Below are 26872 nucleotides of genomic sequence, written 5' to 3'. Positions count from 1 at the left end.
GATAGATAATGGCCACCAGGCTCTTGATTGGATAAGTTTGGATAAGTTTTCTCTTTAAAGAAGCAAAGATGGTAGAGAGTCTAGAAGTAGCAAGTGGGTCGAGAAGTATACTGACTCCCTTACCACATCCAGTGAAGTCCAGTAAATAGGAGAATATAAGAAAATAAAGCAAGTACTGGAAAAGGTAGAGCAGGAAGTAGTGTCATCAGGAGTTAATTAGGTCTCTGTGAGTGACAGAAGGAAAGAATGAGAAGGGAAAAGATTTAATGACAGAATAAATAATTTAATTAATAATTCCCTTAATACCAAGGAAACTTAATATGGGAAGTTTATTTATTATAGAATATGCATTCCAGAGGGCACAGTGGAAGGGATTGTTTATTTTTGTTTGTCCCTTGAAGAGAACCAGTGACATCAGCAAGGTGATGTCATGAGCTGCAAGTGAGTTGGATGTAAGTGAGGCAGAGCTATGCAGTCATCAGCGTCACTCTCTCCTCCAGAGTCATCACTCTTTGACATAGGTCAAGAGGCCGAGCAATGGCTCACAATGCAATAGGAGACCTTGGTTTTTTTAAACTAAGATCTTTCCAGGTCTCAGTTTGTCTGAGGCAATGCCCATTCAGTAGTTAAAGGCTAGGTAAAAATTCTAGCAAAAGATGGCCTAGTTTGCCTTTATAAAAGAATCAGTCTGGGAGGGGAAGACCCTCAGAGTTTGTGGCCAGAACAAAAATAATTGCTATTTACACTTGCTGTGAGCCATCAAAACACAAACAGTGAACAAGTGAGGTTTGAACTGGAACCTATTATTGGCCAGTCATTTAAAGCCCTATGATTTGGGTTTAAAGGCAAATTAAGTAGCTCCATTTGAAACCTAACGGACTTCATTAAAGTCTGGTTTTCCAGAGGTATAGTTCAAGTAGTCATAAATGAAAACTACATGAGACAAAAGAGTTAATTGTCCCCGTTTTTTAAAAATTGAGAATAAATAAATAAGGAAGAGGAAAAAAATCTAGCCCTCAAACCTCAAGATGCCTTGTGAAGTATAAGCAATCAAAATTTATATTCCTTTGGACAGATCACCCACATGTAAGGGTGTGACTCCTCATTTGGACAGAGGGAGAAGAGGAGGAGGAAAGAGTGAAAGAGAAGGAAGAGCAGATCTGTAATGTGACAGTGGAGAAATAGAGTTGCAATATATGAGAATAAAAGACAATAAGAATAAGTTGTGGATGAAAAAGAGATTTTTATGGTGACATTCAGTAAGGGTTCAGAACCCCTGGAATAGGGAGAGTATAAGGGGATAGGAGCATATTAACTAATGAGATATGAGTCCAGGCAGAGGTTTGAGAGAGATCTATTGAGAGAGGGACAGGATTATACTTACTGTTAAAGGTCCTTCCTGGAGGCCCAGTCTCACAGTAGGTTGTATTGTATCCTGTGAGGCCCCTGTCACCACCTCTGAAAGGACAAACTTTCTAATGATTGTTGTTGTTCAGTGATTTCTGACTTTGTCACCCTTTTTTATGGGATTTTCTTGGCAAAGATACTGGAGTGGTTTGCCGTTTCCTTCTCCAGCTCATTTTACAGAAATGGAGGCAAACACAGTTGAGTGACTTCCGCAGAGTCACACAGCTAGGAAGTATCTGATTTGATTTGCACTCAGGAAAATGAGTCTTCCTGACATCAGGCCCTTCTATCCACTACACCACCCTTCTAATGATTAGAGCTGTCAAAAATGAAGTGGGTTACTTATAGAAGGTAGTGAATACTTTATCTCTGGAGGTCTTCAAGTAAAGGACAATTGCTTTGTTAGCGTGGAGTTAGTGTTACTCTTGGAGATCATAAAAAATAATTGAAGAGAAGCAATCAAATTCTTCCATCCGTATTGCTTCCTCCATTTAGGTCAGTTGCTCTCTCTAAAATGGTGTTTTTGTAATATTAAGGGAAGGATGATGAAGAAGGAGGGAGGTAAGTAGTTTTAAAAAATAGGGGAAAAAATATGTTAGTATCAACCATAACATTTTTTCTGCTAATCTTGCGATGATTCACAAGCTTTTCCTTTTATTTTTTAAAATGTTATAGCTCTGATACATATTAGGGATATTTCAGTTTTCTAGTGCCCAGGGATTGGCTGAATGGAAGAATGAGCATGGGAATGGAGAACATTATTTGTAACAGTACAGAATGACAGAGACCAGAAATTATGGAAAGCATTGAAGCAATTAGAAGTTCTGTTGGGTCTGCCTCAGTGACCATTTGTCAGTGATATAATGGGATTTCTTAGTCAGCTATGGTTTAAACTAGGTGACCCCTGAGGTCCCTTCCAATTCTGAGTTTCCTGTGATTCTGAGAGATTTTCAGGCTGATAAAATCACCACCATAGTTCCTGGTTTGTTGGGGTTTTTTAATATATTTGACTTCAAATTTGGCTACAACCCCCCCCAAAAAAAATTTATATTTATTCTCGAAGAGTGAAGATTTATCATCAGTGAACAAAGTCTTCAGTCTCTGAAGACATTTTCAGAGAAGGAGCTACAAAAATGCCACAGTCTATGGCAGCATAATTGGAATTTGTTTGTAGCTTCCTAATATAATTGTTTTATAAGGGATAAGATTCATTTGGATTATGTTGTAGTATGCTTATTTTTAAAAATCAGTTATATTTCACTATAATCCCATGCTAATTATGTGTTTCTAGCTAGACCACAAACTTCTCTTGGCCAAAAACTTTATTTTCAATTTGTATTATAACCTTGTATAGAGGTTACTATACTTGACCAGTGTCAAAAGGGCATACAGTTTAAGTTATGTTTACAGAAATGGTGATAGATTTTTGCTCATGCCTCCACATTCTCATACTGTTGAGAGATGACCAATGACCCACTTTTTTAGAAACCATTGCAGGTACGGCCTATAGCCATAAAGTACAGCAAAGTTAACTTGCTTAGAAACAATATTAGAACTGTACCCTTGCAATTAGCCCATAAAACTAACTGGTCTTATATAATTTTAGTGTTATCTTCATCTTGGACATTCACTACATGTCCATGAGTAGCTGCCACCAAAGTGCATTCTTCTTTGTATCCTTCATTATATCTTGACAACTTACTTTCTATGTTTCTAATTTTTAATGAATATAACTTTTCCCCCCACTTACTTCTTCCTCCCTTCTTTTTATAGCACTTAATAGCCAAGCACATTGAACTTCATGTTCAATGGAAGGGAAATAGAAAAAAAAGAGAGAGAAAATTTTCTTTGAGTAAGCATTTCAAAGAAATTCCTTTAGTTATATGGTTTATTTTGTATAGGCTATGTTAAAATTGTAAAGTTAATATATAGGCAGCCCCAAAGATTATATGTAATTACAGAAAGCAAAATTAGTACTAAAAACAGTGGAAGTTGCAGGTAAGCAGATTTTGACTCAACATGAAGACCTTTCTAATAATTAGCAGCGCAACAATGAAATGAATTGCCTTGTTACATACTGAAGTCTCTGTTACTGTTCAGTCAGAGATTGAAGGACTACTTCTAATTTTACCCATGAGAATAACTGATTTTATCAAATGCCTTAACTACTCACATTTACATAATGCCTTTGCCATTTACAAAGTGCTTTCTTCACAAGAACCTGAGAAAGATATGCAAGTATTATTACCCCCATTTGCCAGATGGCTTGTCCATGGTCACATAACTAGTAAGTGGCAGTGTCAGAACCGAAAGATAAATTTTCTAATTCCAGATCCAGTGCTGCCTACACTGCAGCACTCTGCCTCCCAACTTCCTTGGCTTTGAAACACCCATGGAGATATGTATGAATCATGATTATGTTTTAGTTAGTATTGCAGGACAAAAAAGAAAGAAGCTTGCTGGCCATATAGTCTGGTAACTGTAATATATCCCACAGTTTCTCTCTGAGGCTTTTTCCTAACTAGTTGATTAGTTACAGAGAAGTGAATAGTAGATGAGGGAGGAGAGTCAGCAGAATTCCTTGGGAAGGATATATTCCCAGTGCAATTTCCCTTAATGAACAGAATTCTATTGGTTTAATAACTCATGGTTGAAATTATAGTATGTGTCTGCTGAGAGTTTGGAATCAGCTGGGACAAGCTATTTTCTTAACATCTGTTACATAAGACGATAGAACATAGATCACTATTCTGAAAGTAACAAAAGCGTTCCTCTTGGAATCTGGGATTTTTTTTCAAATTTGTATTGACTTAGCACATTACAGATTTATCTTCTCTAACTTCAACTGGTCCCTCACTTGTTGTTGGTCAAGCCTTTTATTCCACACTTGTTCATTTATATGCATGTGATCACAATACCTATTTTAATTTTTATTCTTTTTCACTCCTTCCTGTGCTCCCTAGGCCTTGGCATATGACTTTGCCTCCTACTTAACAAGATCAAGCCTGTAAAGAATGAAGTTATTTTTGTTTCTTTCTTTCTATTTGAAATTAACTGTAGCTATATTTAAATCTTCTTCTCTACTGTCTTGGAGATAGTGGTTATCCTTCCACCTTAACCTTTATTTCCACCCTCTCTCATATAGTTCCTTCCTTCCAAAAGTATTTCCTTTCTCTAGTACTTTCAGTCACTCTCAATCTGTTTAAGGTCTGTACCATCAAATCACTGTGTATTGAATTTGTATACATGCTATGTTTATTTTTCTGTGAACATTATCTCTCCAAAATAGTATAAACCCCTCAAGGGCAAAGACTATCTTACTTTTGTGTCTATATGCTTGTCCAGGTTATCAAAGAAAGCTAAATATTCCTTCAAAGTGAAAGAAAGGATTAAATGTGGAGACAAAAAAATTTAATAATCTCAGAGTTGGAAGGAACCTTGAGGTCATCTGTGTTTAATACTTACCAAACAAGAATGCCCTCTTCAAAATATACAACAAATGGTCATTTAGCTTTTGCTTGAAGACATCTAGTGGGAGACAGGAGCCCACTGTCTCTTGAGGAAGTCCATTCCAATTTTGGAATTGTTAAGAAGTTGAGGTTTTTTGTTTTATACCTAGCCTAAATCTTTTTCTTTGTCACTTCCATTCATTGTTTCTAGTTTTACTCTCTTCCAAAGGATAGATACAAGCTAGAAGAAGCTTTGTTCAGCTTCCTCATTTATCCCATGAGGAAACCAGGGAGACTCAGTGACTTGCCAGAGGTCAGCCAGAATTCAGACACAAATCCTATTTTCAAATCTAATGTTCTTTCAAGTTAATAACACTACCTCTAGGCCCCCCAAAAATAAATCTAATCCTTCTTCCACATGAGAGCCCTTTAAATGCTTGTAATCTCACCAGCACAGTAGGAAAAAAACTGTTACCTCCCTAGTCCTAAATTTACTGTATCTCTTTTTAAAAATTTAATATTTATTTTTTCTCCAATTACATGTAAAAATAATTTTAACTTCTTTTTTTAAATTTTGAGTTCCATATCCTCTCTTCCTTCCCACTATCACTCATTGAGAAGGCCAGCAATTTGACATAGGTTATACATGTGTGGTCATGCAAAACATGTAAGTCATGCTGTGAAAGAAAATGCAGACCAAAAAAGCAAGAAAAATAAAGAAAAAGTGCCTTTGATTTGCATTCAGGCTCTATCAGTTCTTTCTTTTAGAGATGGACGGCACCTTTCATCATAAGTCCTTCCAAATTGTCTTGGATCATTGTATTGCTGAGAATAGATAAGTTATTCAGAGTAGGTCATCATACAAAATTTCTGTTACTGTGTACAGTGTTCTCCTAATTCTGCTCATTTCACTTTACATCAGTTCATGTACGTTTTTCTAGGTTTTTCTGAGAGTATCCTTATCATTTCTTATAGCACAGTAGCATTCCATTATGATCATATACCACAGCTTGTTCAGCCATTCCCTAGTTGATGGGCATTTCCTCAATTTCCAATTCTTAACCACCACAAAAAGAGCTTTTGTAATTAATTTTGTACAAATATGTTCTTTCCCCCTCCCCTTTTTAAGACTTCTTTGATATACAGACCTAGTAGCGATATTGCTTGGCCAAAGATAGGAATAATTTTCAGATGAAGTAATCAAAGCTGTCTGTAGCCATATAAAAGTGCTCTAACTCACTATTGATTGGAGAAATGCAAATTAAAACAGTTCTGAGGTACAACCTCATACCTATTAGATAGGGTAATAAGATTGAAAATAAAAAATGATGGAGGGAATGTGGAAAAAATGAGACATTAATGTAGTGTTGATGCAGTTGTGAACTGATTCAAACATTCTGTAGAGCAATTTGGAACTATCCCAAAGGCCTATAAAACCATGCATACCCTTTGACCTAGCAATACTAGTAATAGGCTGTATCCCAAAAGAGATTTTTAAAAAAAACAAATGAACCTATATGTACAAAAATATCTATAGCAGTTCTTTTCTGGTAGAAAAGAACTGGACATTGAGGGGATGCCCATCAATTGGAAAATGACTGAACAAGTTATGATATGTGATTATGATGGAATACTATTGTGCAATATGAAATGCTGAGGAGGATGCTCTCAGAAAAACCTGGAAAGATTTACGTGAGCTGATGCAGAGTGAAATGTGCTGTGTATAAAGTAACAGCAATATTGTAAGATGATCAACTGTGAATGACTTAACTATCTTCAGCAATAAAATGATCCAAGACAACTCTGAAGAATTTATGATGAAAAGTGCTGTCCATACCTGGAGAAAGAACTGATGGTGTTTGAATACAGATCAAAGCATTATTTTTAAACTTTATTTTTCTTGAGGGTTTTTTTTTCTGGTGTATGTTTTCTTTCACAACATGACTATTACGGAAATGTTTTGCATGATTACCCATGTATAACCTACATTGATTTGCTTGTCTTTTCAGTGAGGGAGGGTAAGGAGGGAAGGGAGAGAATTTGGAACTCAAAGGTATGTTTCTCTTGGAATTTTTTTGTGGTCTTCAATTTTTTAAATTTTTATTTGGTATTTTATTTTTCCCTAATTACATATAAAAACCATTTTGACATTCATTTTTAAAACTTTGAGTTCCAAATTCTCTCCCTTCCTCCTCCCACCCCACACTGAGAAAGCACACAATCTGATACAGGTTATACATGTATAGTCATGCAAAATTCCTTAAGAGTCATGTTGTGAAAGACTAACTCTATTTCCCTCCATCCTATTCCCCCCATTTATTCTATTCCCTCTTTCCTTTCATCCTGACCTCCTCAAAAGTGTTTTGCTTCTAACTACTCCCTCTTCCAATCTGCTCTCCCTTTTGTCACGCTCCTTCTCTTATCCCCATTTACCCCTACTTTCCTGTAGGGTAAGATAGATTTCTGTATCCAATTGAGTATGTATGTTATTCCCTCTTTAAGCCAATTCTGAGGAAAGCAAGGTTCATTCATTCCCTCTCACCTCCTTCCTCTTCCCCTCCATTATACAAGCTTTTTCTTGCCTCTTTTATGGAAGATAATTTACCCCATTCTACCTCTCCCTTTCTTTTTCTCCCAGTACATTCTTCTCTCACCCCTTAATTTTATTTTCTAGATATCATCCCTTTATATACAATTCACACCTGTGCCCTCTATATGTACATACTCCTTCTAAGTACCCTAATAATGAGAAAGGTCTAAGTTACAAATATCATCTTTCCATGTAGGAATGTAAACAGTTTAACTTTAATAAGTCCTGTATGATTTCTCTCTCCTGTTTACCTTTTCATTCTTTTCTCAAGAATGCATGAAATTCCTCTATCTCATTGAATGTCCATTTTTTCCCCTCATGAATTATACTCAAGTTTTTCTGGGGAGGTCATAGCCCCTTTGCCCTCCAGAATATCCTATTCCCAATTTCTCTGATCCTTTAATGTAGAATCTGCTAAATCTTGTGTTATGATTGTGGCTCCACAATACTTAAATTGTTTCTTTCTGGCTGCTTGCAATATTTTCTCCTTGACCTGGGAACTCTGGAATTTAGCTGTTATAGTCTTAGGAGTTTTCATTTTGGGATCTCTTTCAGGAGGTGATCAGTGGATTCTTTCAATTTCTGTTTTTACCTCTGGTTCTAGAATATGTCTAGACTCTTTTTTTGATCATGGTTTTCAGTTAGTCCAATAATTTTAAAATAATCTCCCTGAATTTATTTTCCAGTTTAGTTGTTTTTCAAATGAGATATTTCACACTTTTATTTTTTCATTCTTTTGGTTTTATGATTTCTTGATTTCTCATAAGATCTTCATAATTTCTCATGAAAGCTTCCATTTGCTCCATTTTAATTTTTAAGGAATTAGTTTCTTCAGTGAGCTTTGGACCTCCTTTACCATTTGGCCAATTTTGTGTTTTGAGGCATTCTTCTCCTCTTGGCTTTTTGGACCTCTTTTGCCATTTAGCATATTTTTTAAGGTGTTTTCTTCAGTATTTTTTTTTAGTCTTCCTTAGTAAGCTATTGACTTGTTTTTCATTATTTTCTTCCATCATTTTCATTTCCCAATTTTTCCTCTACTTCTCTTACTTGATTTTCACAATCCTTTTTGAATTCTTCCATAGTCTGAGGCCAATTCATATTTTTCTTGGAGGCTTTAGATGTAGGAGCTTTGACTTTATTATCTTCTTCTGAGTTATGTTTTGATCTTCCTTGTCACAAAAGTCTTTAGTCTGAGTTTTTTTCCATTTTTTGCTCATTTTCCCAGCCAATTACTTGACTTTTTAACTCTTTTTTAAGCTAGTAGTGCATTGCTTCCATTGTGGAGGGCAAAATTTTCAAGTTTCAGGGGTTTTGTGCCGCTGTTATCAGAGATACTTCTAGGGATCTGTAAGTTTTCAGTTCTTCCAAGGTGGTGATCTAAGGAGAGGTGTCTCCTGGCCTGTGCTCTGGTCTATGAGTGACCACAAGCATTCTTTTTTGCCATGGAATTGTAAAGAGGGTCTGCTCTGCACTGCTGCCACAAGCTCTGCTATGCTAGTGCTCCTCCTTGGCCCAGGACTACTACCCAGATCTAAGTATGGGCAAAGCAACAGAGTCCTGCCGCAGTGCTAACAAAGGGACCCCTCCAATCTCCTTCTTCCGTCAACCCCTTTACTGTCTGTGGTCTGAGAGCTCCATAAGCAGCTACTGCTGCTGCTGATTTAGTCACTCCCAAGGCCTACTCCTGGTTTGCTAGGGCTAGGGCTGTGCTGGCACAACCTGTGTTGGACTGCACTGGACCTGTCTCATCCAGGTCCAACAGACATTTTCTGCTGACCTAAGTTGTCTTTGGTGTCTGTGGGCTGAGAAGTCTGGAAACTGCCACTCCTACCAGTGATTCAGTCTTCTCAGCCCTACTCCAGGTTTGCTGGAGCTGGGGATGCACTAGCAGCCTGTGCTAGGTTGTACTTCTCTCTCAGCCTAGTGCAACAGACCTTTCCTTTATACCTTCCAGGTTGTCTTGGGCTGGAAATTTGTTTCACTCTGTCTTTTTGTGGTTTCTGCTGCTCTAGAATTTGTTTAGAGTAATTTTTAAAAAGTATTTGGAAGAGTTTGGGGATGTCTCAGGCAAGTCCCTGCCTTTACTTTGCCATCTTGGCTCCATCCCCCTGGAACTCAGAGTTTTAAAAACAAATGTTAAAAATTGTTTTTGCATGTAACTGGGGAAAAATAAAATTCCAAATAATTTTTTTAAAAAATAAAGGGTATGCATGGTTTTATAGTCCTTTGGGCATGGTTCCAAATTGCTCTCCAAAATGGTTAAATCAGTATATAACTTCACTAATGGTGCATTATCCTCAGACATCTGTCATTTTCCTTATCTGTCGTATTAGCCAGTCTGATAAGAATGTGATGGTAGCTCAGTTATTTAATTTGCATTTTTCTTATCAATAGTGATTTAGAACATTTTTTTCACATGACTATAGATAGTTTTGATCACCTTATCTGAAAACTGCCTAGTCATATTCTTTGACCATTTACTGAGGAATGGTTATTTCTATAAATCTGACTCAGTTTTCTAAATATTTGAGAGATGAGGTATTTATCAAAGAAATTTACTGTAAAAATTTTTTTTCACACTGATGATTAGCAACTGTGTATTTCCCTGCATCTTATTTTCCCATTGTTTATTCTACTCTCTCTCCTTTCACCTTGTCCATCTTCAGAAGTGTTTTGCTTCAGATTTTTTACCTTTCCCAGTCTGCCCTTCTTTCTATCCACCCCCACCCCATTTCTCTTATTTCCTTCCCTTCCTACCTTCCCATATGAGATAGATTTCTACACCCAACTGAGTATGTTTCCGATGAAAGCAAGCTTCACATGCTTCCCTCACCTCTTTTCCCATATTCCTCTCCACTGTAAAATCTCTTTAAAGCCTCTTTTATATCAAATAGTTTACTCCATTCTATCTCTCCTTTCCTCTTCTCCTAGTGTATTCTTCTTTCTCACTCCTCAGGTTTTTTGTAGATAAACATCCCATCATATTCAAATCATACCCATGCCATGTGTATGTACTCCTAACTGCCCTAATAATGAGAAAGATTTTAGGAGTTAGAAGTATCATTTTCCTGTGTAGGAATGTAAACAGTCTACCTTTATTAAATCTTTTATAATTTCTCTTTCCTGTTTATCTTTTAATGCTTCTTTTGAGTCTTTTATTTGAAAGTCAGCTCTGGGCTTTTCATCAGGAATGCTTTAAAGTCCTTTGTTTCATTGAGTGTCCATTTTTTCCCCTAAAGGATTATACTTATTTTTGCTGGTGGGTGATCCTTGATTGTAATCCTGGCTCTTTGCTCTCTATAATGTTGTATTACAACTTCTCTGATCCTTTAAATTAGAAGCTGCTAAAATTTTGTGTTATCCTGACTAGTTCCATGATATTTGAATTGTTGTTGTTGTCTTTTTTTTTTCTGGCTACTTGTAATATTTTGTCCTTGATCTGGAGACATTGGAATTTGGCTATAATATTCCTGGAAGTTTTCATTTTGGGATCCCTTTCAGGAGGTTATCAGTGGATTCTTTCAGTTTTTATTTTACCCTATGATTCTAGAATATCAGGGCAGTTTTCCTTGATAATTTCTTGAACTATGATATCTAGGTTTTTATATTTTTATCATGGCTTTCAGGTAGTCCAATAATTTTCAAATTCTCTCTCTAAGAACTATTTTCCAGGTCATTTGTTTGTCCATTGAGATATTTTATGCTTTCTTCTATTTTTTCAATCTTTTGATTTTGTTTGATTGATTCTTCATGTCTTATAGAGTTATTACCTTCCACTTGCCCAATTCTGATTTCTAAAGAGTTATTTTCTTCAGGGGATTTTTGTACCTTTTTTTCCACTTCACCAATTCTGCTTTTTAGGGAGTTCTTCTTTTCAGTGAATTTTTGTGCCTTATTTTTAACATTTAACTTATTCTGTTCTTTAAAGTGTTTTCTTCACCATTTTTTTTGTGTGCCTTCTTTACCAAACTTTTGACTTCTTTCATGATTTTCTTGCTTTGCTTTCATTTCTCTTCCCAATTTTTCCTCTACCTCTCTTACTTTATTTTTAAAGTCCTTTTTCAGCCCTTCCATGGCCTGGGGTCAATTCAGGTTTTTTTGAGGCTTTAGATATAGACTTTGTTGTCTTATTTGGAGTGTGTGTTTTGTTTTTCCTGTCACCATACTAGTTTTCTATAGTCAGTATTTTTTTCTGCTGTTTGCTTATTTTCCAGCCTATTTCTTTACTTTTAACTCTATGCTAATGTGGGGCTCTGCTTCCAGAGGCACTGTCCTAAGCTTTAAGGGTTTTTGTACAGCTGTTTTCAGAAGTAATTCTGAGGACCTGTAAAGTTTTCAGTTCTTCCAAGGTCATATGATCTTAGGAGAGATGTATTTACTGCTCTCCTACCCTGTGCTCCGATATATAAGTGATGATAAGCATTCTTTTCTACCCTTGAACTGTTGCTAGGGTCCCCTGCTCCACTGCTACTGCAAGGTCTGGTGTGCTAGTACTAGCTCCTTCTTGCCTTGAGATTGCCACCCAAGACTGTGACCCAGATCTGAGTATGGGCAACAGAGTTCTGCCCTCAGTGCCAACAAAGAGAACTCTGTAATCTCCTTCTGACCTGTTGTTAGACCCTCTTACCTTCTGTTGGCTGAGAGGTCTTGAAACTGCTTCAACTGATTCAGTTGCCCCTAAGGCCTGCTTCTTGTGTTCTGGGCTTGGTCTGTTCTGGGCTTGGTCTATGCTGGACTGGGTTTCACTCTCACCCTGGTGCAACAGACCTTTCCAGCCAACCTTCTAAGTGTCTTAGGCTGGTAAATTGTTTCACTCTGTCCTTTTCTGGGTTCTGCCTCTCTAGAGTTTATTTTGAGCTATTATTTAAAGGTATTTGAAGGGGTTTGCCTTTTCTCTGCTCTTTAGGTCCACTCTGCCTCTTTTACTGTAACCTAAAAACATGCTAGGTTTCTGAGTTTCCATAATACACTTTTAGTTCATATTGAGCCTATATTACTATGCTCCAATACTTGTTCAGACAAACTCCTCTTTAACCATCACTCCCCCTATCTAGAACTTCTGAAGTTGAACCCAAAGATAAGATTTTTTCATTATCCTGAGTAAAGTTTAACTGAGTTTTGATGGGAACAAGAAATGGTGGAGAGAAGGGGGATGAGTATTCCAAACAGTAGAGACAGCCAATATAGAGGTTTGGAGACATGAGATAGAGGGTCCTTTGTGAAGAATAACAATTAAGCCAGTTTGACTGGACCATAGAGTATCAGAAGGAGAGTAGTAATGTTAGTAATTAAGCATTTCATAAGTGCCTACATTGTGCCAAGCATTCCGCTAAGTGCTAGAGATACAACAAAAGGCAAAAGATAGTCCCTGATGTCAAGGAGTTAATAGTCTAATGGGAGAAACAATATACAAACTGTGTACAGACAATATTTATATATATTAATTATGTAAATATGGATATATTTATGTATCCATATTCAACAGAGGGAAGGCATGAGCATTAAGGTAGACTGGGAAAAGCTTCTTGCAGAAGATAAAATTTTGACTAAAACTTGAAGGAAGCCATGACAGAGAAAAGAGAAAAGAATGCCAGGTATAGGAGACAGCCCAGAATCAGGAAGTGGAGTATCTTGTATGAGGAACAGCAAAAGATCAGTCTCACTGAATCTTAGAAAATGTGGTAGGTATGGGAGGGTGGAACTCTGGGTAGGAAGGGTAGGAAAGACGTATGGTATAAGAAGACTGGAAAGGGGCAGGTTCTGAAGTTCTTTGAATGTTGGATTTTATATTTGATGCTAAAAGAGGAAGCCATTGGACTTGACTGAATAGGAAGGTAACATCAGAGTGCTTTTAAGATCACTTTAATAGCTGAGTGGAAAAAGATAATGAGGATAGTTTTAGACATATCTAATTTAAGATTTATGAGGATATCCAATTCAAGATATTCAATGGACAGTTGGAGATATGACTGGAGTTCAGAAGAGAGGTTAGGGTTAAATAAATAGATTTAAGAATCATCAGCAAAGAAATATTAACTGAAACTCTTAAGATCTGAAAAGATCACCAAGTAAAATACTTTAGAAAGAGGAGAAAAGAGTTCCCAGGATAGAACCTTGAAGAAACTTACCATTAATGTACATGAAATGGATGAAGGTAGAACAAAAGAGACAGAGAAGGAATGGTCAGATAGGTAGAAGGAGAGGGCAATGGTATACAAACCTGGAAGAGAGTATCAAGGAGAAAATAGTAAACAGTGTCGGAGGCCACAGAGAAGTCAAGAAGGGTGAGAATTGAGAAAAAGCCATTAGATTTGACATTTAAGAGATCATTGGCAACTATGGAGAGAGCCTTTTGGTTCAGTGATGAGGTTGGAAGCCAGGCTGGATATTACAAGAGAATGAGAGAAAAGGAAATGGAGACACCAGAAGTAGATAACTTTTTCAAAGACTTTAGTCAAAAAGGAAGGAAAGATATGGGATTATAGTTAGTAGGAATAAGAAAGAGTTTTTGTAATAATAAGGTCAGAAAGAGTTTTTGTTAAGAATGTGAAATATGCCTGTGTTTCTAAGCAACAGAGAGGCAATGAGTAGATAGAAATTGAAGATTTATGAGAGTACAGATGATAGAAGGTACAATTTGCTGGACAAGAGAGGATGGAATAGGATCAAGGATGCCAGTAGATGGATTTGTCATGGCAAGAAGAGCCAACTTTTCTTGTGAGACAGGGGTGAACGAGTAGAGAGCAGGGGGAAAACTTTTGAGTGATATGAGATGAATAGGAGGGGAGAAGAAAGAGGCCTTAGCAAATACCTGTAATTTTTTTGGTGAAAGTTGTCATATGAGAAGGTAGGAGATATGCATATCATGGGAGAGTTTCAGAGGGATGAAAATTTTTGAAATGACTGTCGTAGTGAGTGAGAATAACAAATTGATTAAGGAATTCTAACAGAACTGCCTTACTGCAGTGAATGCCCAGGTGAAATTATATAACATAAATTCATAATAGAAACAGTCAGCAGTTTTGTGATTTTTCTCTAGCTTCATTCAGCAGCATGTAAATAAATGGAGTAATCCAGTGTTGGAAAGGTAATTTGAGGACAAGCTCTAAAAGGTATTAAGAGCCAAACAGAATTTATTTCTGATCCTAAGGAAGCTAATTGGAGTTTATTGAGCAAGGCAATGACATAGTTAGACTTGCGTTTCAGGAAAATCATTTTCTTATCTACGTGAAGGATTTGTGTTTGTCTTTTGTTCTCAAAGAGGACCATGACATCAAGATGATGACATGACTTGCAATTGACTTTGAGTGAGGGAGGGCTGTGGAAGGTCACCAACATCACTTTGTCTTCCAAAACCATCTGGGTCCAGGGGCCAGATATTCATCAGGACAGCTGGAGATGGCCCAGGATGCAATGTGAGACCCTGGCCCTTTCAGGCTAAGGTCCTAGACTAGACTGAGATGAGATTTAAGATGGAAAGAAACAATTAAGAAATTATTGTAGTAATACAGGTGAGAGAAGTGGTAGTTGTATGAATAGAGAGAAAGATAATTATAAGAAATGTGGAGACTAAAATGACAAATATGGCAACTGGTTGGATACATGTGATGAAGAAGAGTGAGAAGTGAAATAACATTAAAGTTGTAAGACTAAGAAGTCTGGTCCTGAACAGACATATGAAGGCTAAAAAGAAGGGTGAATTTAGGGTAATAATGATGAATTCTGTTTTGGACATGTTGAGTTTGGGATGCCTTTGAGACAGCCAGTTTGAAATGTCTAACAGGCAGTTGAAAATGAGCAACCAAAGCTTGGAGAGAGACTGGATGGATATGTGTATGTGTATCACATAATATATAAATATATGCACATATGTATATACACATATATGTATATTACATATGGAGACACATACATTGGATTAATCTTCATAGGGGTGATTCATTCAGAAAACTGGTGAGCTCACTAAGTAAGAGTATATGAGAGAAGAAGGCCCAGGACAGAACCTTGGAGTATGCCCACAGTGACAGTATGCTACAGATCATGAGCCAAGAACAGAACCTGAGCAAGGGCAATTAATATAGGTAGGAGAACCCAGATAAGAAAGTATATCCAAGAAGAGCTGGTTAACAGTGTGAAATGCTACAGAGAAGTCAAGAGGAATCAAGACTGAGAATAGACCATGACATTTGGCAATTAAGAGGTCATCAGTACATTTTGAGAAAAGGAATTTCAGTTGAATGATGAGGTTGTAGGGCAGTTAGAAAAAGGGAAAAAGAGGGGAATTGGGTATAGGTAGTTTTCTCCAGGAATGTGGCTTTAAAAGGGAGAAGATATTTAAAAAATAGTTTGAGGAGATGATAAGAATCGTGAGGGCTTCAGGGCTTTTTTGGTTTGTTTTTTTAACCATGTCAGACACAAAGCATGTTTGTGGGAAGTAGGGAATGGACCAATAGTTGAAGATTTTTGAATTTCTTTTTAGGGGGGTGATTGTGGAATGAACTAAAGTTGACTTTCATGAGGAAAAAGTATGTCTTCCTCAGAGAGAGGAGTAAACAAGATGAGAAAGAGGAATGATATGCCAGTACTTTTTTTTAGTAAATAAGCTTTTATTTTCTCTCCCTTCTCCCTCCTCCACCAGAAAAAACAAAAACAAAATCCTTATAACAAATATATGTAGTCTTGCAAAACAGATGACTGTATTGGCCCTGTCCAAAAATGTGTCTCATTCTGTGTTTTTAGTCCATTGTTTTATTGTTAGGAACTAGGTAGAATTCTTCATAATTAGTCCTCTAGAATCATGTTTAGTCATTATGTTGACTAGAGTTTGAGGTGTAAAGAAGAAAAGAGGGAGCTCTCAACAAATAATATTTATTTCCTCAGTAGCATGTGAAGCTGAGAGAATGGTGAAAGGACAGTGTGGGCTAAACCAAAAGGGTTGCCTTGTCGCCAGGACTCAGCTGAAATTAGATAACAAACATGTAATAGACTCAGTCTCAGTCTTTCTATGGCTGCCTATCCCGTACAACTTTTCCATGTTCTCTCATAAGTTCCCCACAGGGAAACATGTGGGAACCTTCCTCACTTGTCCTGACATGGCAAAAATACCAGTGAAACATATAGGCTGTCCCTCAGTTATTTATCTCACTCTTACCACATGACTAGCCTGTCAGATTTTTTATTTATACATGTCTTTGATGACATCCTTTCCTCCAGTTCTTTCTCAGTTTCTCATTTGTTATGCAATTTAGCTTGCTCCTGACAACCATATTCCTCTCCACTGGGCTTCAAATGAAATTAATTTTTAATTCTTTTAGTACCAGTGTTCCAAAACTTAAAACTCCATCCAAACACCTACAGAATATTATTAAAAAGTTAGGCATCTCTTTTGGGAAAAGTTTGGGGATATTAAAGGAGTTTTTTAATTTTGCAAGGCAAACCAGCATGTTTTTCTCTTTGTGTTTAATTCTGAAGCCAAATCAGTGTCCATTTGCAGTATTTAAGATTTGTGCATATATATATATATACATATATATATGTGTGTGTGTGTGTGTGTAATATATGTGTGTTATATATATGTATAATATGTGTGGATGGATGAGCTCTGTAGGTTTTCCATCTAACTTCTTGTAATAATCTGAATAATAGGAATTCTTTATCTTGGTTTTTCCTATTGTGAATGTGCAGACCAAATTTGTGTTATTGTTGTTGGAATGATTATAGATCTCATTCAGGAGGCTCTACAGTGTTCCAAGACTTGATGCAACAAAGCTTAATGTCATCTACGAATGAGCATGTGGAGGATCTCACAATCGCCAGGAAATTTCTCTACATCTAGAATTCTGGGCTGGATCTTATTCATGACTGTTTTGAACTCCTTTGGCGAGCGTACATCCCACTATTTTTTTACTTATCTCATATTAATGATCAGAAGATCATCAAACAAGTTTGTTTTATCTTTAATGGAATATTAAATAATTCTGATGTATGCATAGTAAATTTATTGAGAGCCTTTAAGGAGACATAGTGGTCCACCAAATTAAGTGCTTTTTTATAGTTAACAGAGTAAAGACCAATATTTTTTCCATGTTTTTGTTATCTTCCCCTGTATTAAATACTCCCTCAGTGCACTCATAACCATATTGCCTACAGCCCAGATCTCCATAGATATACTTCCTTTGGCTAAATCTTTTGAAATTTGCTCTCTTAAAATCTATAGCACATGTCTGACCAGGGCTGTATTTACTCTCCTACTTCACAAACTCTATGAAAGAACCCGCACAACTTAATCTAATTTCAGCCCCACCATCTAGTTCTTGCTGATCAATATCAGGTCTAGGGTAGACATTTCCCATATTAGTTCCTCTACTCTTTGAAAGATAAAGTTATTAATAAATTATTGATAAAGCACAGCAAGAAAATATTAGATTCTCTACTTTGTCCCAGAGAGAACTCCAGCAGATGTTTTGATTTTTAATTTTATAATAAGTGACATGACTCAATGGATAGTGGTTGGCCTTTGGGTCAGAGAGATGTCCTGCCTCTTACATGGGCTGGCTGAGTGTCCCTGGCAAGGTACTTAGTGTTTTACTGCCCGAGACAGCTCTTTAATGCCATAAGTTGCAGATTAGTTGGCAATATGCATTGATAGTCTCTTTACCAGGAGTTTCCCTATACCAGTGAATCAGCCACTGGTCCATACAAAAATTAAAGCTTCCTCTCATCACATGAATGTTTTGAAGATTGAATGGAGAGCTGAGGCCTGATGTTTGCTTAATTGCCTGAGCATTCTAACTTGATCCTTTGTGTATAAAGCATCAAATTATAATGTATATAGTATATTTGCATAAAATTTGCAACAACGTAGTTTCCTAAAACCAGTAGTAAAATTGTAGCATTACTACAAACCCCTACAAAATGACCTTTGTGATGGAGACTGTAACCAAATTCTTGTAAAAGTATCTCCAAATACTAAAGACTCACTGGAACACTGACTTTCTATTCCATTCCCTGTGACCACCTTATAAATCAGATTGTCTTAAAATTAAGTCCCTTTGATGCTTCAAAAATGGAATCCTTTTGGATGGGCCCTTTATAGCCCTGAGTTGCTTGTCCTTTAAAATAGTTCATTGTGGTAGGACCCTTATACAAAATTTATGTCAGTGATGAATTTTGCTTTAACAAGATTCCAAATGTATTATTCTTATAAACAAAAAGTGTATTCTAGGTAACATCTGGAGAATTTATAATAATAGCTAACCTTTAAATAATGCTTTCATTTTTAAAGCATTTTCAACTCCTTTGTTTTAGTGTCATAACATCTCTGTGAGGTAGATACAATGAATTTTAAGAGATAGGGACTATCACTGTAATTCCATAAATATAAATTCCTGATGAAGAAACTCCCATTACCAATGCAGGTTGGTGCCTTCTCTAAAATGTAGAGTTTGAGAGGATTGTTGTGAAACACTGAGAAATTAATCAACTTGACCTGGGTTACAAAGCCAGGATATGGCAGAGGAACCCAGGTTTTCCTGACCCTAAAGCCAGCTCTTTTTCCACCATACCATCTGCCTCTCAGAATAGATATGAATATCCCTTTATACAGTGAACTACTCAACTTCAGGTGGAGTGGGGAACTAGGTCTCCTAGTTCTCAAACCAGTTTTCTTTCCACTGCTTTGTAACTGGACATCCAGAATCGTTTTTCTTTGTTTTCAGTGAAATTAGAAAAGCAACAAAGTTCAAACCAGTAATTTTGTTCTCTACAAACAGCTTAACATTCCTGGGACTCCATTTTGTCATCTGTTAAAATGAAGGCATTGGGCTAGATCACCTCTGAGATTTACTCCAGCTCTAAATCCCTGATCCTATACAAATATGGGAACAATCAGTATAATTTGCAAGTTGAATTTAACAAATGGAATTTGGGACCTTGATTTCCCTTTCTCGTGAAAGAAGATGATTATTATTGCAAAAGAGATACAATTTTGATATATCCCACTTCCTAGTCCTTATGGAAAACAAGTGAATCTTGTAATTTAAAGTCATATAAAGGTTGAATACCTATTCCCATCATTGGTCCAGGAAAAGAATGTTGAAATTGTGATTTTTCTGTGGTCTTAGAAAACTTAAAAAGAACGTGAGTAGATTTAAGAAGGCATGATAACCAGTGACATACTGAAAATAATGCTACTCTCTCACCAGATCGTTTTGGTGCCATCAAACAGCTCATAAATTCCTACATACTTGTTTGATAAACATGGACTTCTTGCAATATTTCTTTAGAAAATATCCCCTTCCCCATTTTTTTAAACATAGTTCTCATTTAGTTGTACTCCTACATTCTTTCAAATGATTCTTCTTAGTTCCTTTAGGGATTCTTTTCCTTCTATGTGATGGTTTTTGATGCATATCTGAAGGACACTGTGTAGTTTGTTGTAATTACATTGTGTGCTGCTTTATTCCCATTGTTGCCTCAGTAGATTGTATGACTTTATTGCATAAAGTTGCACAATACAGAATTTAATGCAGGATTTAATTAGTTGTGGTATGAATTTATGTTTCAATCAAGATTAAAACAGAAGCCAAATAGGGACAAATCAAATTTTGCTTCTAAACATGTGGGTGCTCTATACCTTCAGTGTTGCATTGTGTTGTAGATCATAGATTTCAATTAATATCAGAATTAATAATAGAATAGAAATCATCAAGTTCCCTCCTCTTATAGAGGAAAAAAGCAAGGCCCAGAGAACTTAACCAGTTTCCTCGAGGTCACATAACAAGTGGCAGAGTTGAGATTTGAACCTTGTTTATCTCTTTCAACTACACCATGTTGCTGCCTACATCTGTATATCTATGATTCATTTCCTCAAACTTCTACTCAGGATACTTTTAGTTTCTCTTCATACTAGAATTTAGTTAAGTTTGTTTTCATAATGTAATTTTTACCTTGTGGGCTGTCTTATATAGAAGCTAAAAGTTGGCATGTTCAATAGCAATCATTCCTGACCCTATTGTAGGCCCAAGACCTTAAAGATATTCTTCTAGGTCTCAAATAATTTTGAAAATTTTTATCAGTCTCTGTTACACTGGTAAGTTTGAGAAAAACTTTTGGTGAGTACTTTTTTTTCAAACAAATTTTTTTTCATCTATCAAGATTAGCTTTAGAACATATACTACATTTGGGGGTTTTTATTATTACTACCAACAAATAACACTAAGGCTGTGAAAGTAGAATGAATTACATATGGCAAAGACCTAAAATTGAGTTTGGGCATAGATTTTTCTATGTTAATAGTTGCTTTAATCATAGACACTTTCAAGTTATTAATCATATCTGTCTTGCTCAGATTCCAGATTCCATCATCTCCCGTGGTGTTCAGGTGCTCCCACGAGACACCGCCTCCCTCAGCACTACCCCTTCAGAATCTCCTCGTGCCCAGGCTACATCTCGCCTCTCCACAGCTTCCTGTCCAACACCAAAAGTAAGCACAGTGCCTTTGCATCTGGCACGTCTCCACCATGTAATTGTGTAATGACTCATACTACCTTTCAACTGACCAAGGTTGGCTTACATGTACAATTATACTATGAGAAATGAAAGCTAAATCCCATACCTTATTCCCCAAATTATAGTTTTGAAAAAGTAATAGGAAAACAGAAACATCATGGGAACTCTGCACTTCTGTATCACAACTAAGAGCATCAACTTCTCTGGTTCCTAGCTTTTGGATGTAATTTATGAACATCACCTGATATAATATGCTGTTACTAATGCAGAAGTGAAATTCTGTCTTCATTTAAAGGGTGAAGATATTCTTATCCAATGGATAACCGAAGTATATGTACATTCACATAACAAGTCTATTCACATTTCTAGTCTAGCCTGGGGTAGCTCCCTGCTTTAGTATCATTCCAATTTCTTTCCAACATATTCAACTTGGAATGTTGCTGCCTGATATTTGGAAACAACTCTAAATTGACTAGAAAGAAAGTTTTAATGCCAACCTTTGGGGTGGGATGGTTATTATTCAGCATTTGTATTACAATCAATCCTGAAGTCATAAGAAAGCGTATTTTACTCTATTAATATGCCTGTTTCATATTTTAGCAATCGTGGTGAATAGACTACCTGGCATAATAATGCCCATGACTGCTTCCTCCTGAAAGTTTCTTCCCTAGCATCAATGTGTGCTTTAAAGATCTGCATCAGCATTAAACTCTTTATTGGATGTACCTGATATGGACCTGTTAAACAGACTGGTAGCAACTGGCTATAAGTAATGTTCTTTCTTACTTGGTTGATTATGACGGTTATAGATTAATTGGCTTGCTAAAATGATTGCCAGAGTCTGACAGTCCGTTTTTATACTGTGAATCTTTTTTGTCAGCAAATTGAATTAACCCACAGGGATCTGTTCAGCTCTCTTTCCCAGCTCCACTATTTTTGTCAGCATTATGAATGCTAATTCTGGATTTGACTAGACTAGATCAGAAATATGTGTGGGCATTTTAGGTGGTTTTATGTCCCACAGTACAATTTTCTTAGCAGTGTTTTTCTTCATATATAATGAATGTTATACAGCTTTGTTTTTACTTTGTTCTAAAATCAGTTGAAATTACTGATGCCTTTAGAAAATTCAGATCTCAGAATTTCAGTAAGAAGGCTTAATAGTGAATAAAAATAGTAGGTGCATCTTAGGTATGATGTTAAATGTGTTTGTGCTATTCAGATCAGTCAATAGTCCATCAACAAATATATATTTGGATGATAATCTAATGTTTTTCAAACTGAATGAAAACATACATCTTTAAAAATGTAATTTAATGAAAATTCTCATCTCAATTAAATATTTCAAAATAGAGCCATAACTAGCATTGGGTACACTTTATTCCTTCAGTGACCAAATCCCCACCACCACTACCACCCCGCCCTCATACAAACACACACCCCTGCTAGTCATACAAAGAGATAGAAACCTCATAGTAGTGTTCTAAGGGTAGCTTATTCTCCCTTATAGATAAACCTCCAGGGAGCCTCTTGTTCTAGGCACGCACCCAAAAAATGTTATTTACAACTCTGTTTCAAAACAAAAGTATCCACAGCCCACTGGGATTGCATTCCAACTGTGCAAACTGAATTTGGGAAGTAATTGAAACATAAGATCAGGTTCACTTTAGAATGTTGAACTAAAACTTTCATAGATGCTAAAACGTTCCATAAGAAATGGTATAATTAGAACAACCACTGTACAGGTATAAATTATAAGAATGTCTTCATGAAATAAAAGGTTTTATGCATAAAAACTAAAACTTAAAACATTTTTCTACAAATAAACAGGTAAGAATAAACATGTAACATAGATACTAACCCAGTAGGAAATCTAAGGCTATTGCTCCTATTGGAAAAGTAATTGAAATGCTGGTGGAATTAGAGGAAACGTGGAAAGATTAAGAAGTAGTCTGAATGGCTCAAATAATCAATAAGGTTCCCAGAAGGCAAAATACTATTAAGTTTCTTTTCTTATTCTATAATTTTCTTCCCTTTTTGTAATTCAGACATTCAAAAGAATGCATATATAGTTATATATATGTGTGTGTGTATGTATGTGTGTATATACATATATGAGCTCCTATGAGACTATTATTCAAAATCTTTCTTATCCATTGATTATAGTAATATAATGTCTAATGTAGCTTTTGTTGTTTTGATGGGTATTTAACATTTTTAAAAATTTTCTCATCCTAGTTCATAATTTTAAGTTAGAAACATAAGATTTATATGTACACACACACATATACATACATTCATATATAATATATGTGTATTGTCTACTGTGTGTAGTGGTTTCAGGATACTGTTAAATAGAGATAAATGAAAACCATTGTTGTAGAATTTGCTACATATGTTTGACCAGTCCTCAATTTTTACCCTCCTGACCTTCGTTTAGAGAACTGGTTTTGTGTGGAGGACATGAAACATGCTATACATGAGCTCTTCCTCACATGATATTGAATAAGAATTAACATAATGCATTGTGATATATTCTTTTGCTTTGAAACAGCACAAAATATGGTAGAGAAAAACCATAAAAATCCACTGAGTTATACTTAAGAAACTATAATTATTATATATGCCAGGCCACAGCTACACTTTTTTAGGTACCTGAGATTCTTAGGCATCTTCTTATTCACACAATTATTTGAGTACTAGTTTTTCTTTTTAATGTGATACTTTTGTTACTGGATTTCTGAAACAGTGTCATCAGTGGTTTCATTAGATGTAACTGTCAATTTAAATATGCTCTGACGTAACAGAGTTTAATCAGTCAACAAGCATTTATTAATGGCCATCAACACCAGGGTCTATTATTGATTTGCCTAGTGATTCTTAAGCAAGCTAACATCTGGTACTTCAGCATCCTTGTTTGGAAAATTGATTGCTTTTACACAGGTATTGTGAAGAACAACTAATTTAAATGTTAATTTAATGAGAAATATCTCAATGGCATTTGTACCTTAAATTCATATTTTAATATGAAACCAAATATGATCCCTTAAAGGAAATTCTATGAAAAATTTTTCCATGGGTGTCCAAAGAAATTTCAGAAAACATTCTTAAATCCTTTTGTAAGGGAATTTTGTCTCTAGCAAGGAAGTAATTGTTTCTTTCATGGGTCCCCTGCATTACAATTGCTACTTGAATTGTATTTACACCTGTTTTGGGAGATGTCATCTAAGCTCCTTATTATGAAGGCATTATAATTATATTCAGTCTTTTTTGTTTAATGACAAGTTAAAGTTGATTTTTGAATGAATGTGTTCTATATATGCTGATAATATAAAGGAATAATATTATGTGGTTATTTCTCTATGTTCATTTTTCTTCAGTTCCAAACTGTTTGGATTTCTAAGTGGAAAGCTTATTTTATGTAGACAGAATAAGAAAAAGAAAGTATGCATTGAATAACACCATTAAGAAAAAAGTTAAGATGGATCTTATACAAGGTTATGCCTACTATGATTTACTGACTAGATTTAAGATCATTTTTCTACCATAGGTGATAAGATTGTTACATTTTCTCAGACAATAGTTATTTTTAAATGTAGGACATTTCTCTTTCCCTTATTATAATATTAAGTACGTTAGCTCATGGGACTTCCATCCATCAGTTTTCTCACTCTCTAAAAGTCATCTTTTTTAAAAATAATTTGAGTCGGTTCAGAAATCGTAAAAATTAGATACCCCAGTGCTTTCCATCTTGTTGAGAAGTCCAAAATAATAATCCATACTTTGAGATATTCCAAAAGAAGCACTCACAAGCATTGCCGTAATTTGTGAGACTCATAAGTATATTGTTCTCATTCAAATTTAAGTCTTTCCAGAAGAGTATTTTCCATAAGAAAAGTTATAAACTCTTTAGTTTCAAATAAAAATGTAAAAAGTTAGACATCTGAAATTGGATTTTGAACCCATTAAGTCAGACTTGGCTAGGCAATCAGTGCTAATGTAAATGTCTCCACAGAATATTCTTGCCAGTTAGCAACTATGCCTAAAGACTTCCTAAAAAGGAGTTATCTTTTAGCAGTTATTGTTAGTGAATATCATTCTTCATACAGGTCTTTGACAGTGATCTTCAAAGTTATTTGTATATCACCCACTTAGTAAGGAATAAAGTCTCGGAATATTATCCTGAAACGATCACCATAAGTTAACAGAGGGCATTAAATTCTCTGGTATACTCAAATATTATGTTGTCATTAAGCAAATTACATTTAAGAAATGACCCTTAAAGAAAACATTATCAGTCTCTCCTAAAATAAAACAGCCTAAGGCAGCCCAATTATTTAATCACTTCTTTTATTCATATATTCAAAAGAAATTGTGAATGACTAAAATTTAGATTTGATATAGGAGTCAGTTTATATCCCAGTCACAGCAATTGTATTTAACTAGAATGGTTCATTTTTAACTCAACAACAATCACCCACAATAATTTTGAATTTGCTTTTATTTATATTCTATTTTCATGCTAAAGGATTATTTCTTCAGTTTTATTTAAGCAGTGATTATGGAAAATACCTTAAGATAAAGAGCATGTTCAACATGAAAAGGAAAAAGGCCATTTTTCCTTACAGAAACACCCCATTTTATTTTGCATCTGTTGTCAATTCATTTGTCTAAGCTCTAATCCAGAAAATAATAGTAGAATAGTAGTCATCTATCATACAGAAACATAGATCTAAACTAAAAAGGATCTCAGAAGCCATATAACCCAACTACCTCATATCATAAATGAAGACACAGTGCACAATTCACATAGGTAGAAATTATTAGAGGCAAGATTTTAACCTAGGTCTTTTGACTGTGGAGTCAGAGATCTTTCCACACTCCAGCACAAAGTAGAGCTGCAAGCAGAGATAATACAGATGAAAAGGAGTGTTTCTGTTTTCATGGTTACTGGTACATTGGTGAATTAAAAGTCACTCATTAATATTAGAATTTGTCTCCTTTAAGAAACAAATGTGAAATCATAAATTGGCAAATAAGGAAGAACAAGTTGTGCAAAGCAGTAAAATTTTTAACCCTAAAGGCAAGGCTATATTTTTGCTAACATTCTATATTAGTTTGAAGTACCAAGAATCTCAATGTGTAGAATTGCATAAGTATTCAGCAGTATATATATATACAAAGAATTATTTGCTATGCAAAAAACTTTCAAGTACATTTAAATTTCCTACATTGTATCATGGAAGCTCATGCTCACCTAAATACTCTTCTGAAGCCTAGAAAATATTCTCAGTTAACTCTTTTCTACTATACAAAAAAAGTACCTCATTGAACTGTGCTATTGTGTACATTGATCTTCATTTGCTTCCTCTAGTCGCTAATGACAAAATATAGACCTTAGCATATTAAAGGATGTTTGAGCAGTAGCTGGGGATGATCTGGGGTGGGGAGATTATAGACTGTCAATGTGCAACTTCATTACGGTCACTGAAAGAAACTGCAAGGATGCCAATTCGCAAAAATCTTAGACTCATAAAGAGATTAGCTATGATATGACCTTGAATCCTTGAGGTCTCAGAGATCAGAAAACAAAATGTGAAAGACAAGGTTGGAATAATAATAACATCAACAGTAATAGCACTAATATTAATCATGGTGCTTTAGAGTTTGCAAAGCTCTTCATATTTATTATCTCATTTGTTATGAAATTAAGAAAGGACTCACCCAAAGATATTTGAAATATGTCATTATAATAATGTTGAAGGCTTCAGAATTATTTTATAATAATGAGGAAAGGCTTTAACAGTATCTTATTTGGTTGGCCTAATATTTATCATGGAACCTATATTACTGCTAGGCAAATAATAGGTGTTTGATGAATGATTGATTGAATTGAGAATGGAAATTCCAGAATCCG

At 35.5% G+C, this 26872-nt stretch overlaps 1 protein-coding gene across 10 annotated transcripts in view; it reads left to right on the top strand.

Annotated features, from left to right (window-relative positions):
* GPHN (gephyrin) overlaps positions 1-26872 on the top strand; it is a 749523-nt gene that overhangs the window by 493050 nt on the left and 229601 nt on the right. For all 10 annotated transcript variants that reach the window (XM_072629565.1, XM_072629558.1, XM_072629556.1 and 7 more), the window contains one exon: positions 20795-20929. In XM_072629565.1, the coding sequence (XP_072485666.1) occupies positions 20795-20929 (135 nt within the window). The remainder of the gene's footprint in view (positions 1-20794; positions 20930-26872) is intronic.

The sequence above is a fragment of the Notamacropus eugenii genome, chromosome 1 (genome assembly GCF_028372415.1).
Source record: "Notamacropus eugenii isolate mMacEug1 chromosome 1, mMacEug1.pri_v2, whole genome shotgun sequence".
NCBI lineage: Eukaryota > Metazoa > Chordata > Mammalia > Diprotodontia > Macropodidae > Notamacropus > Notamacropus eugenii.
This window is presented reverse-complemented; position numbering and strand designations above follow the sequence as displayed.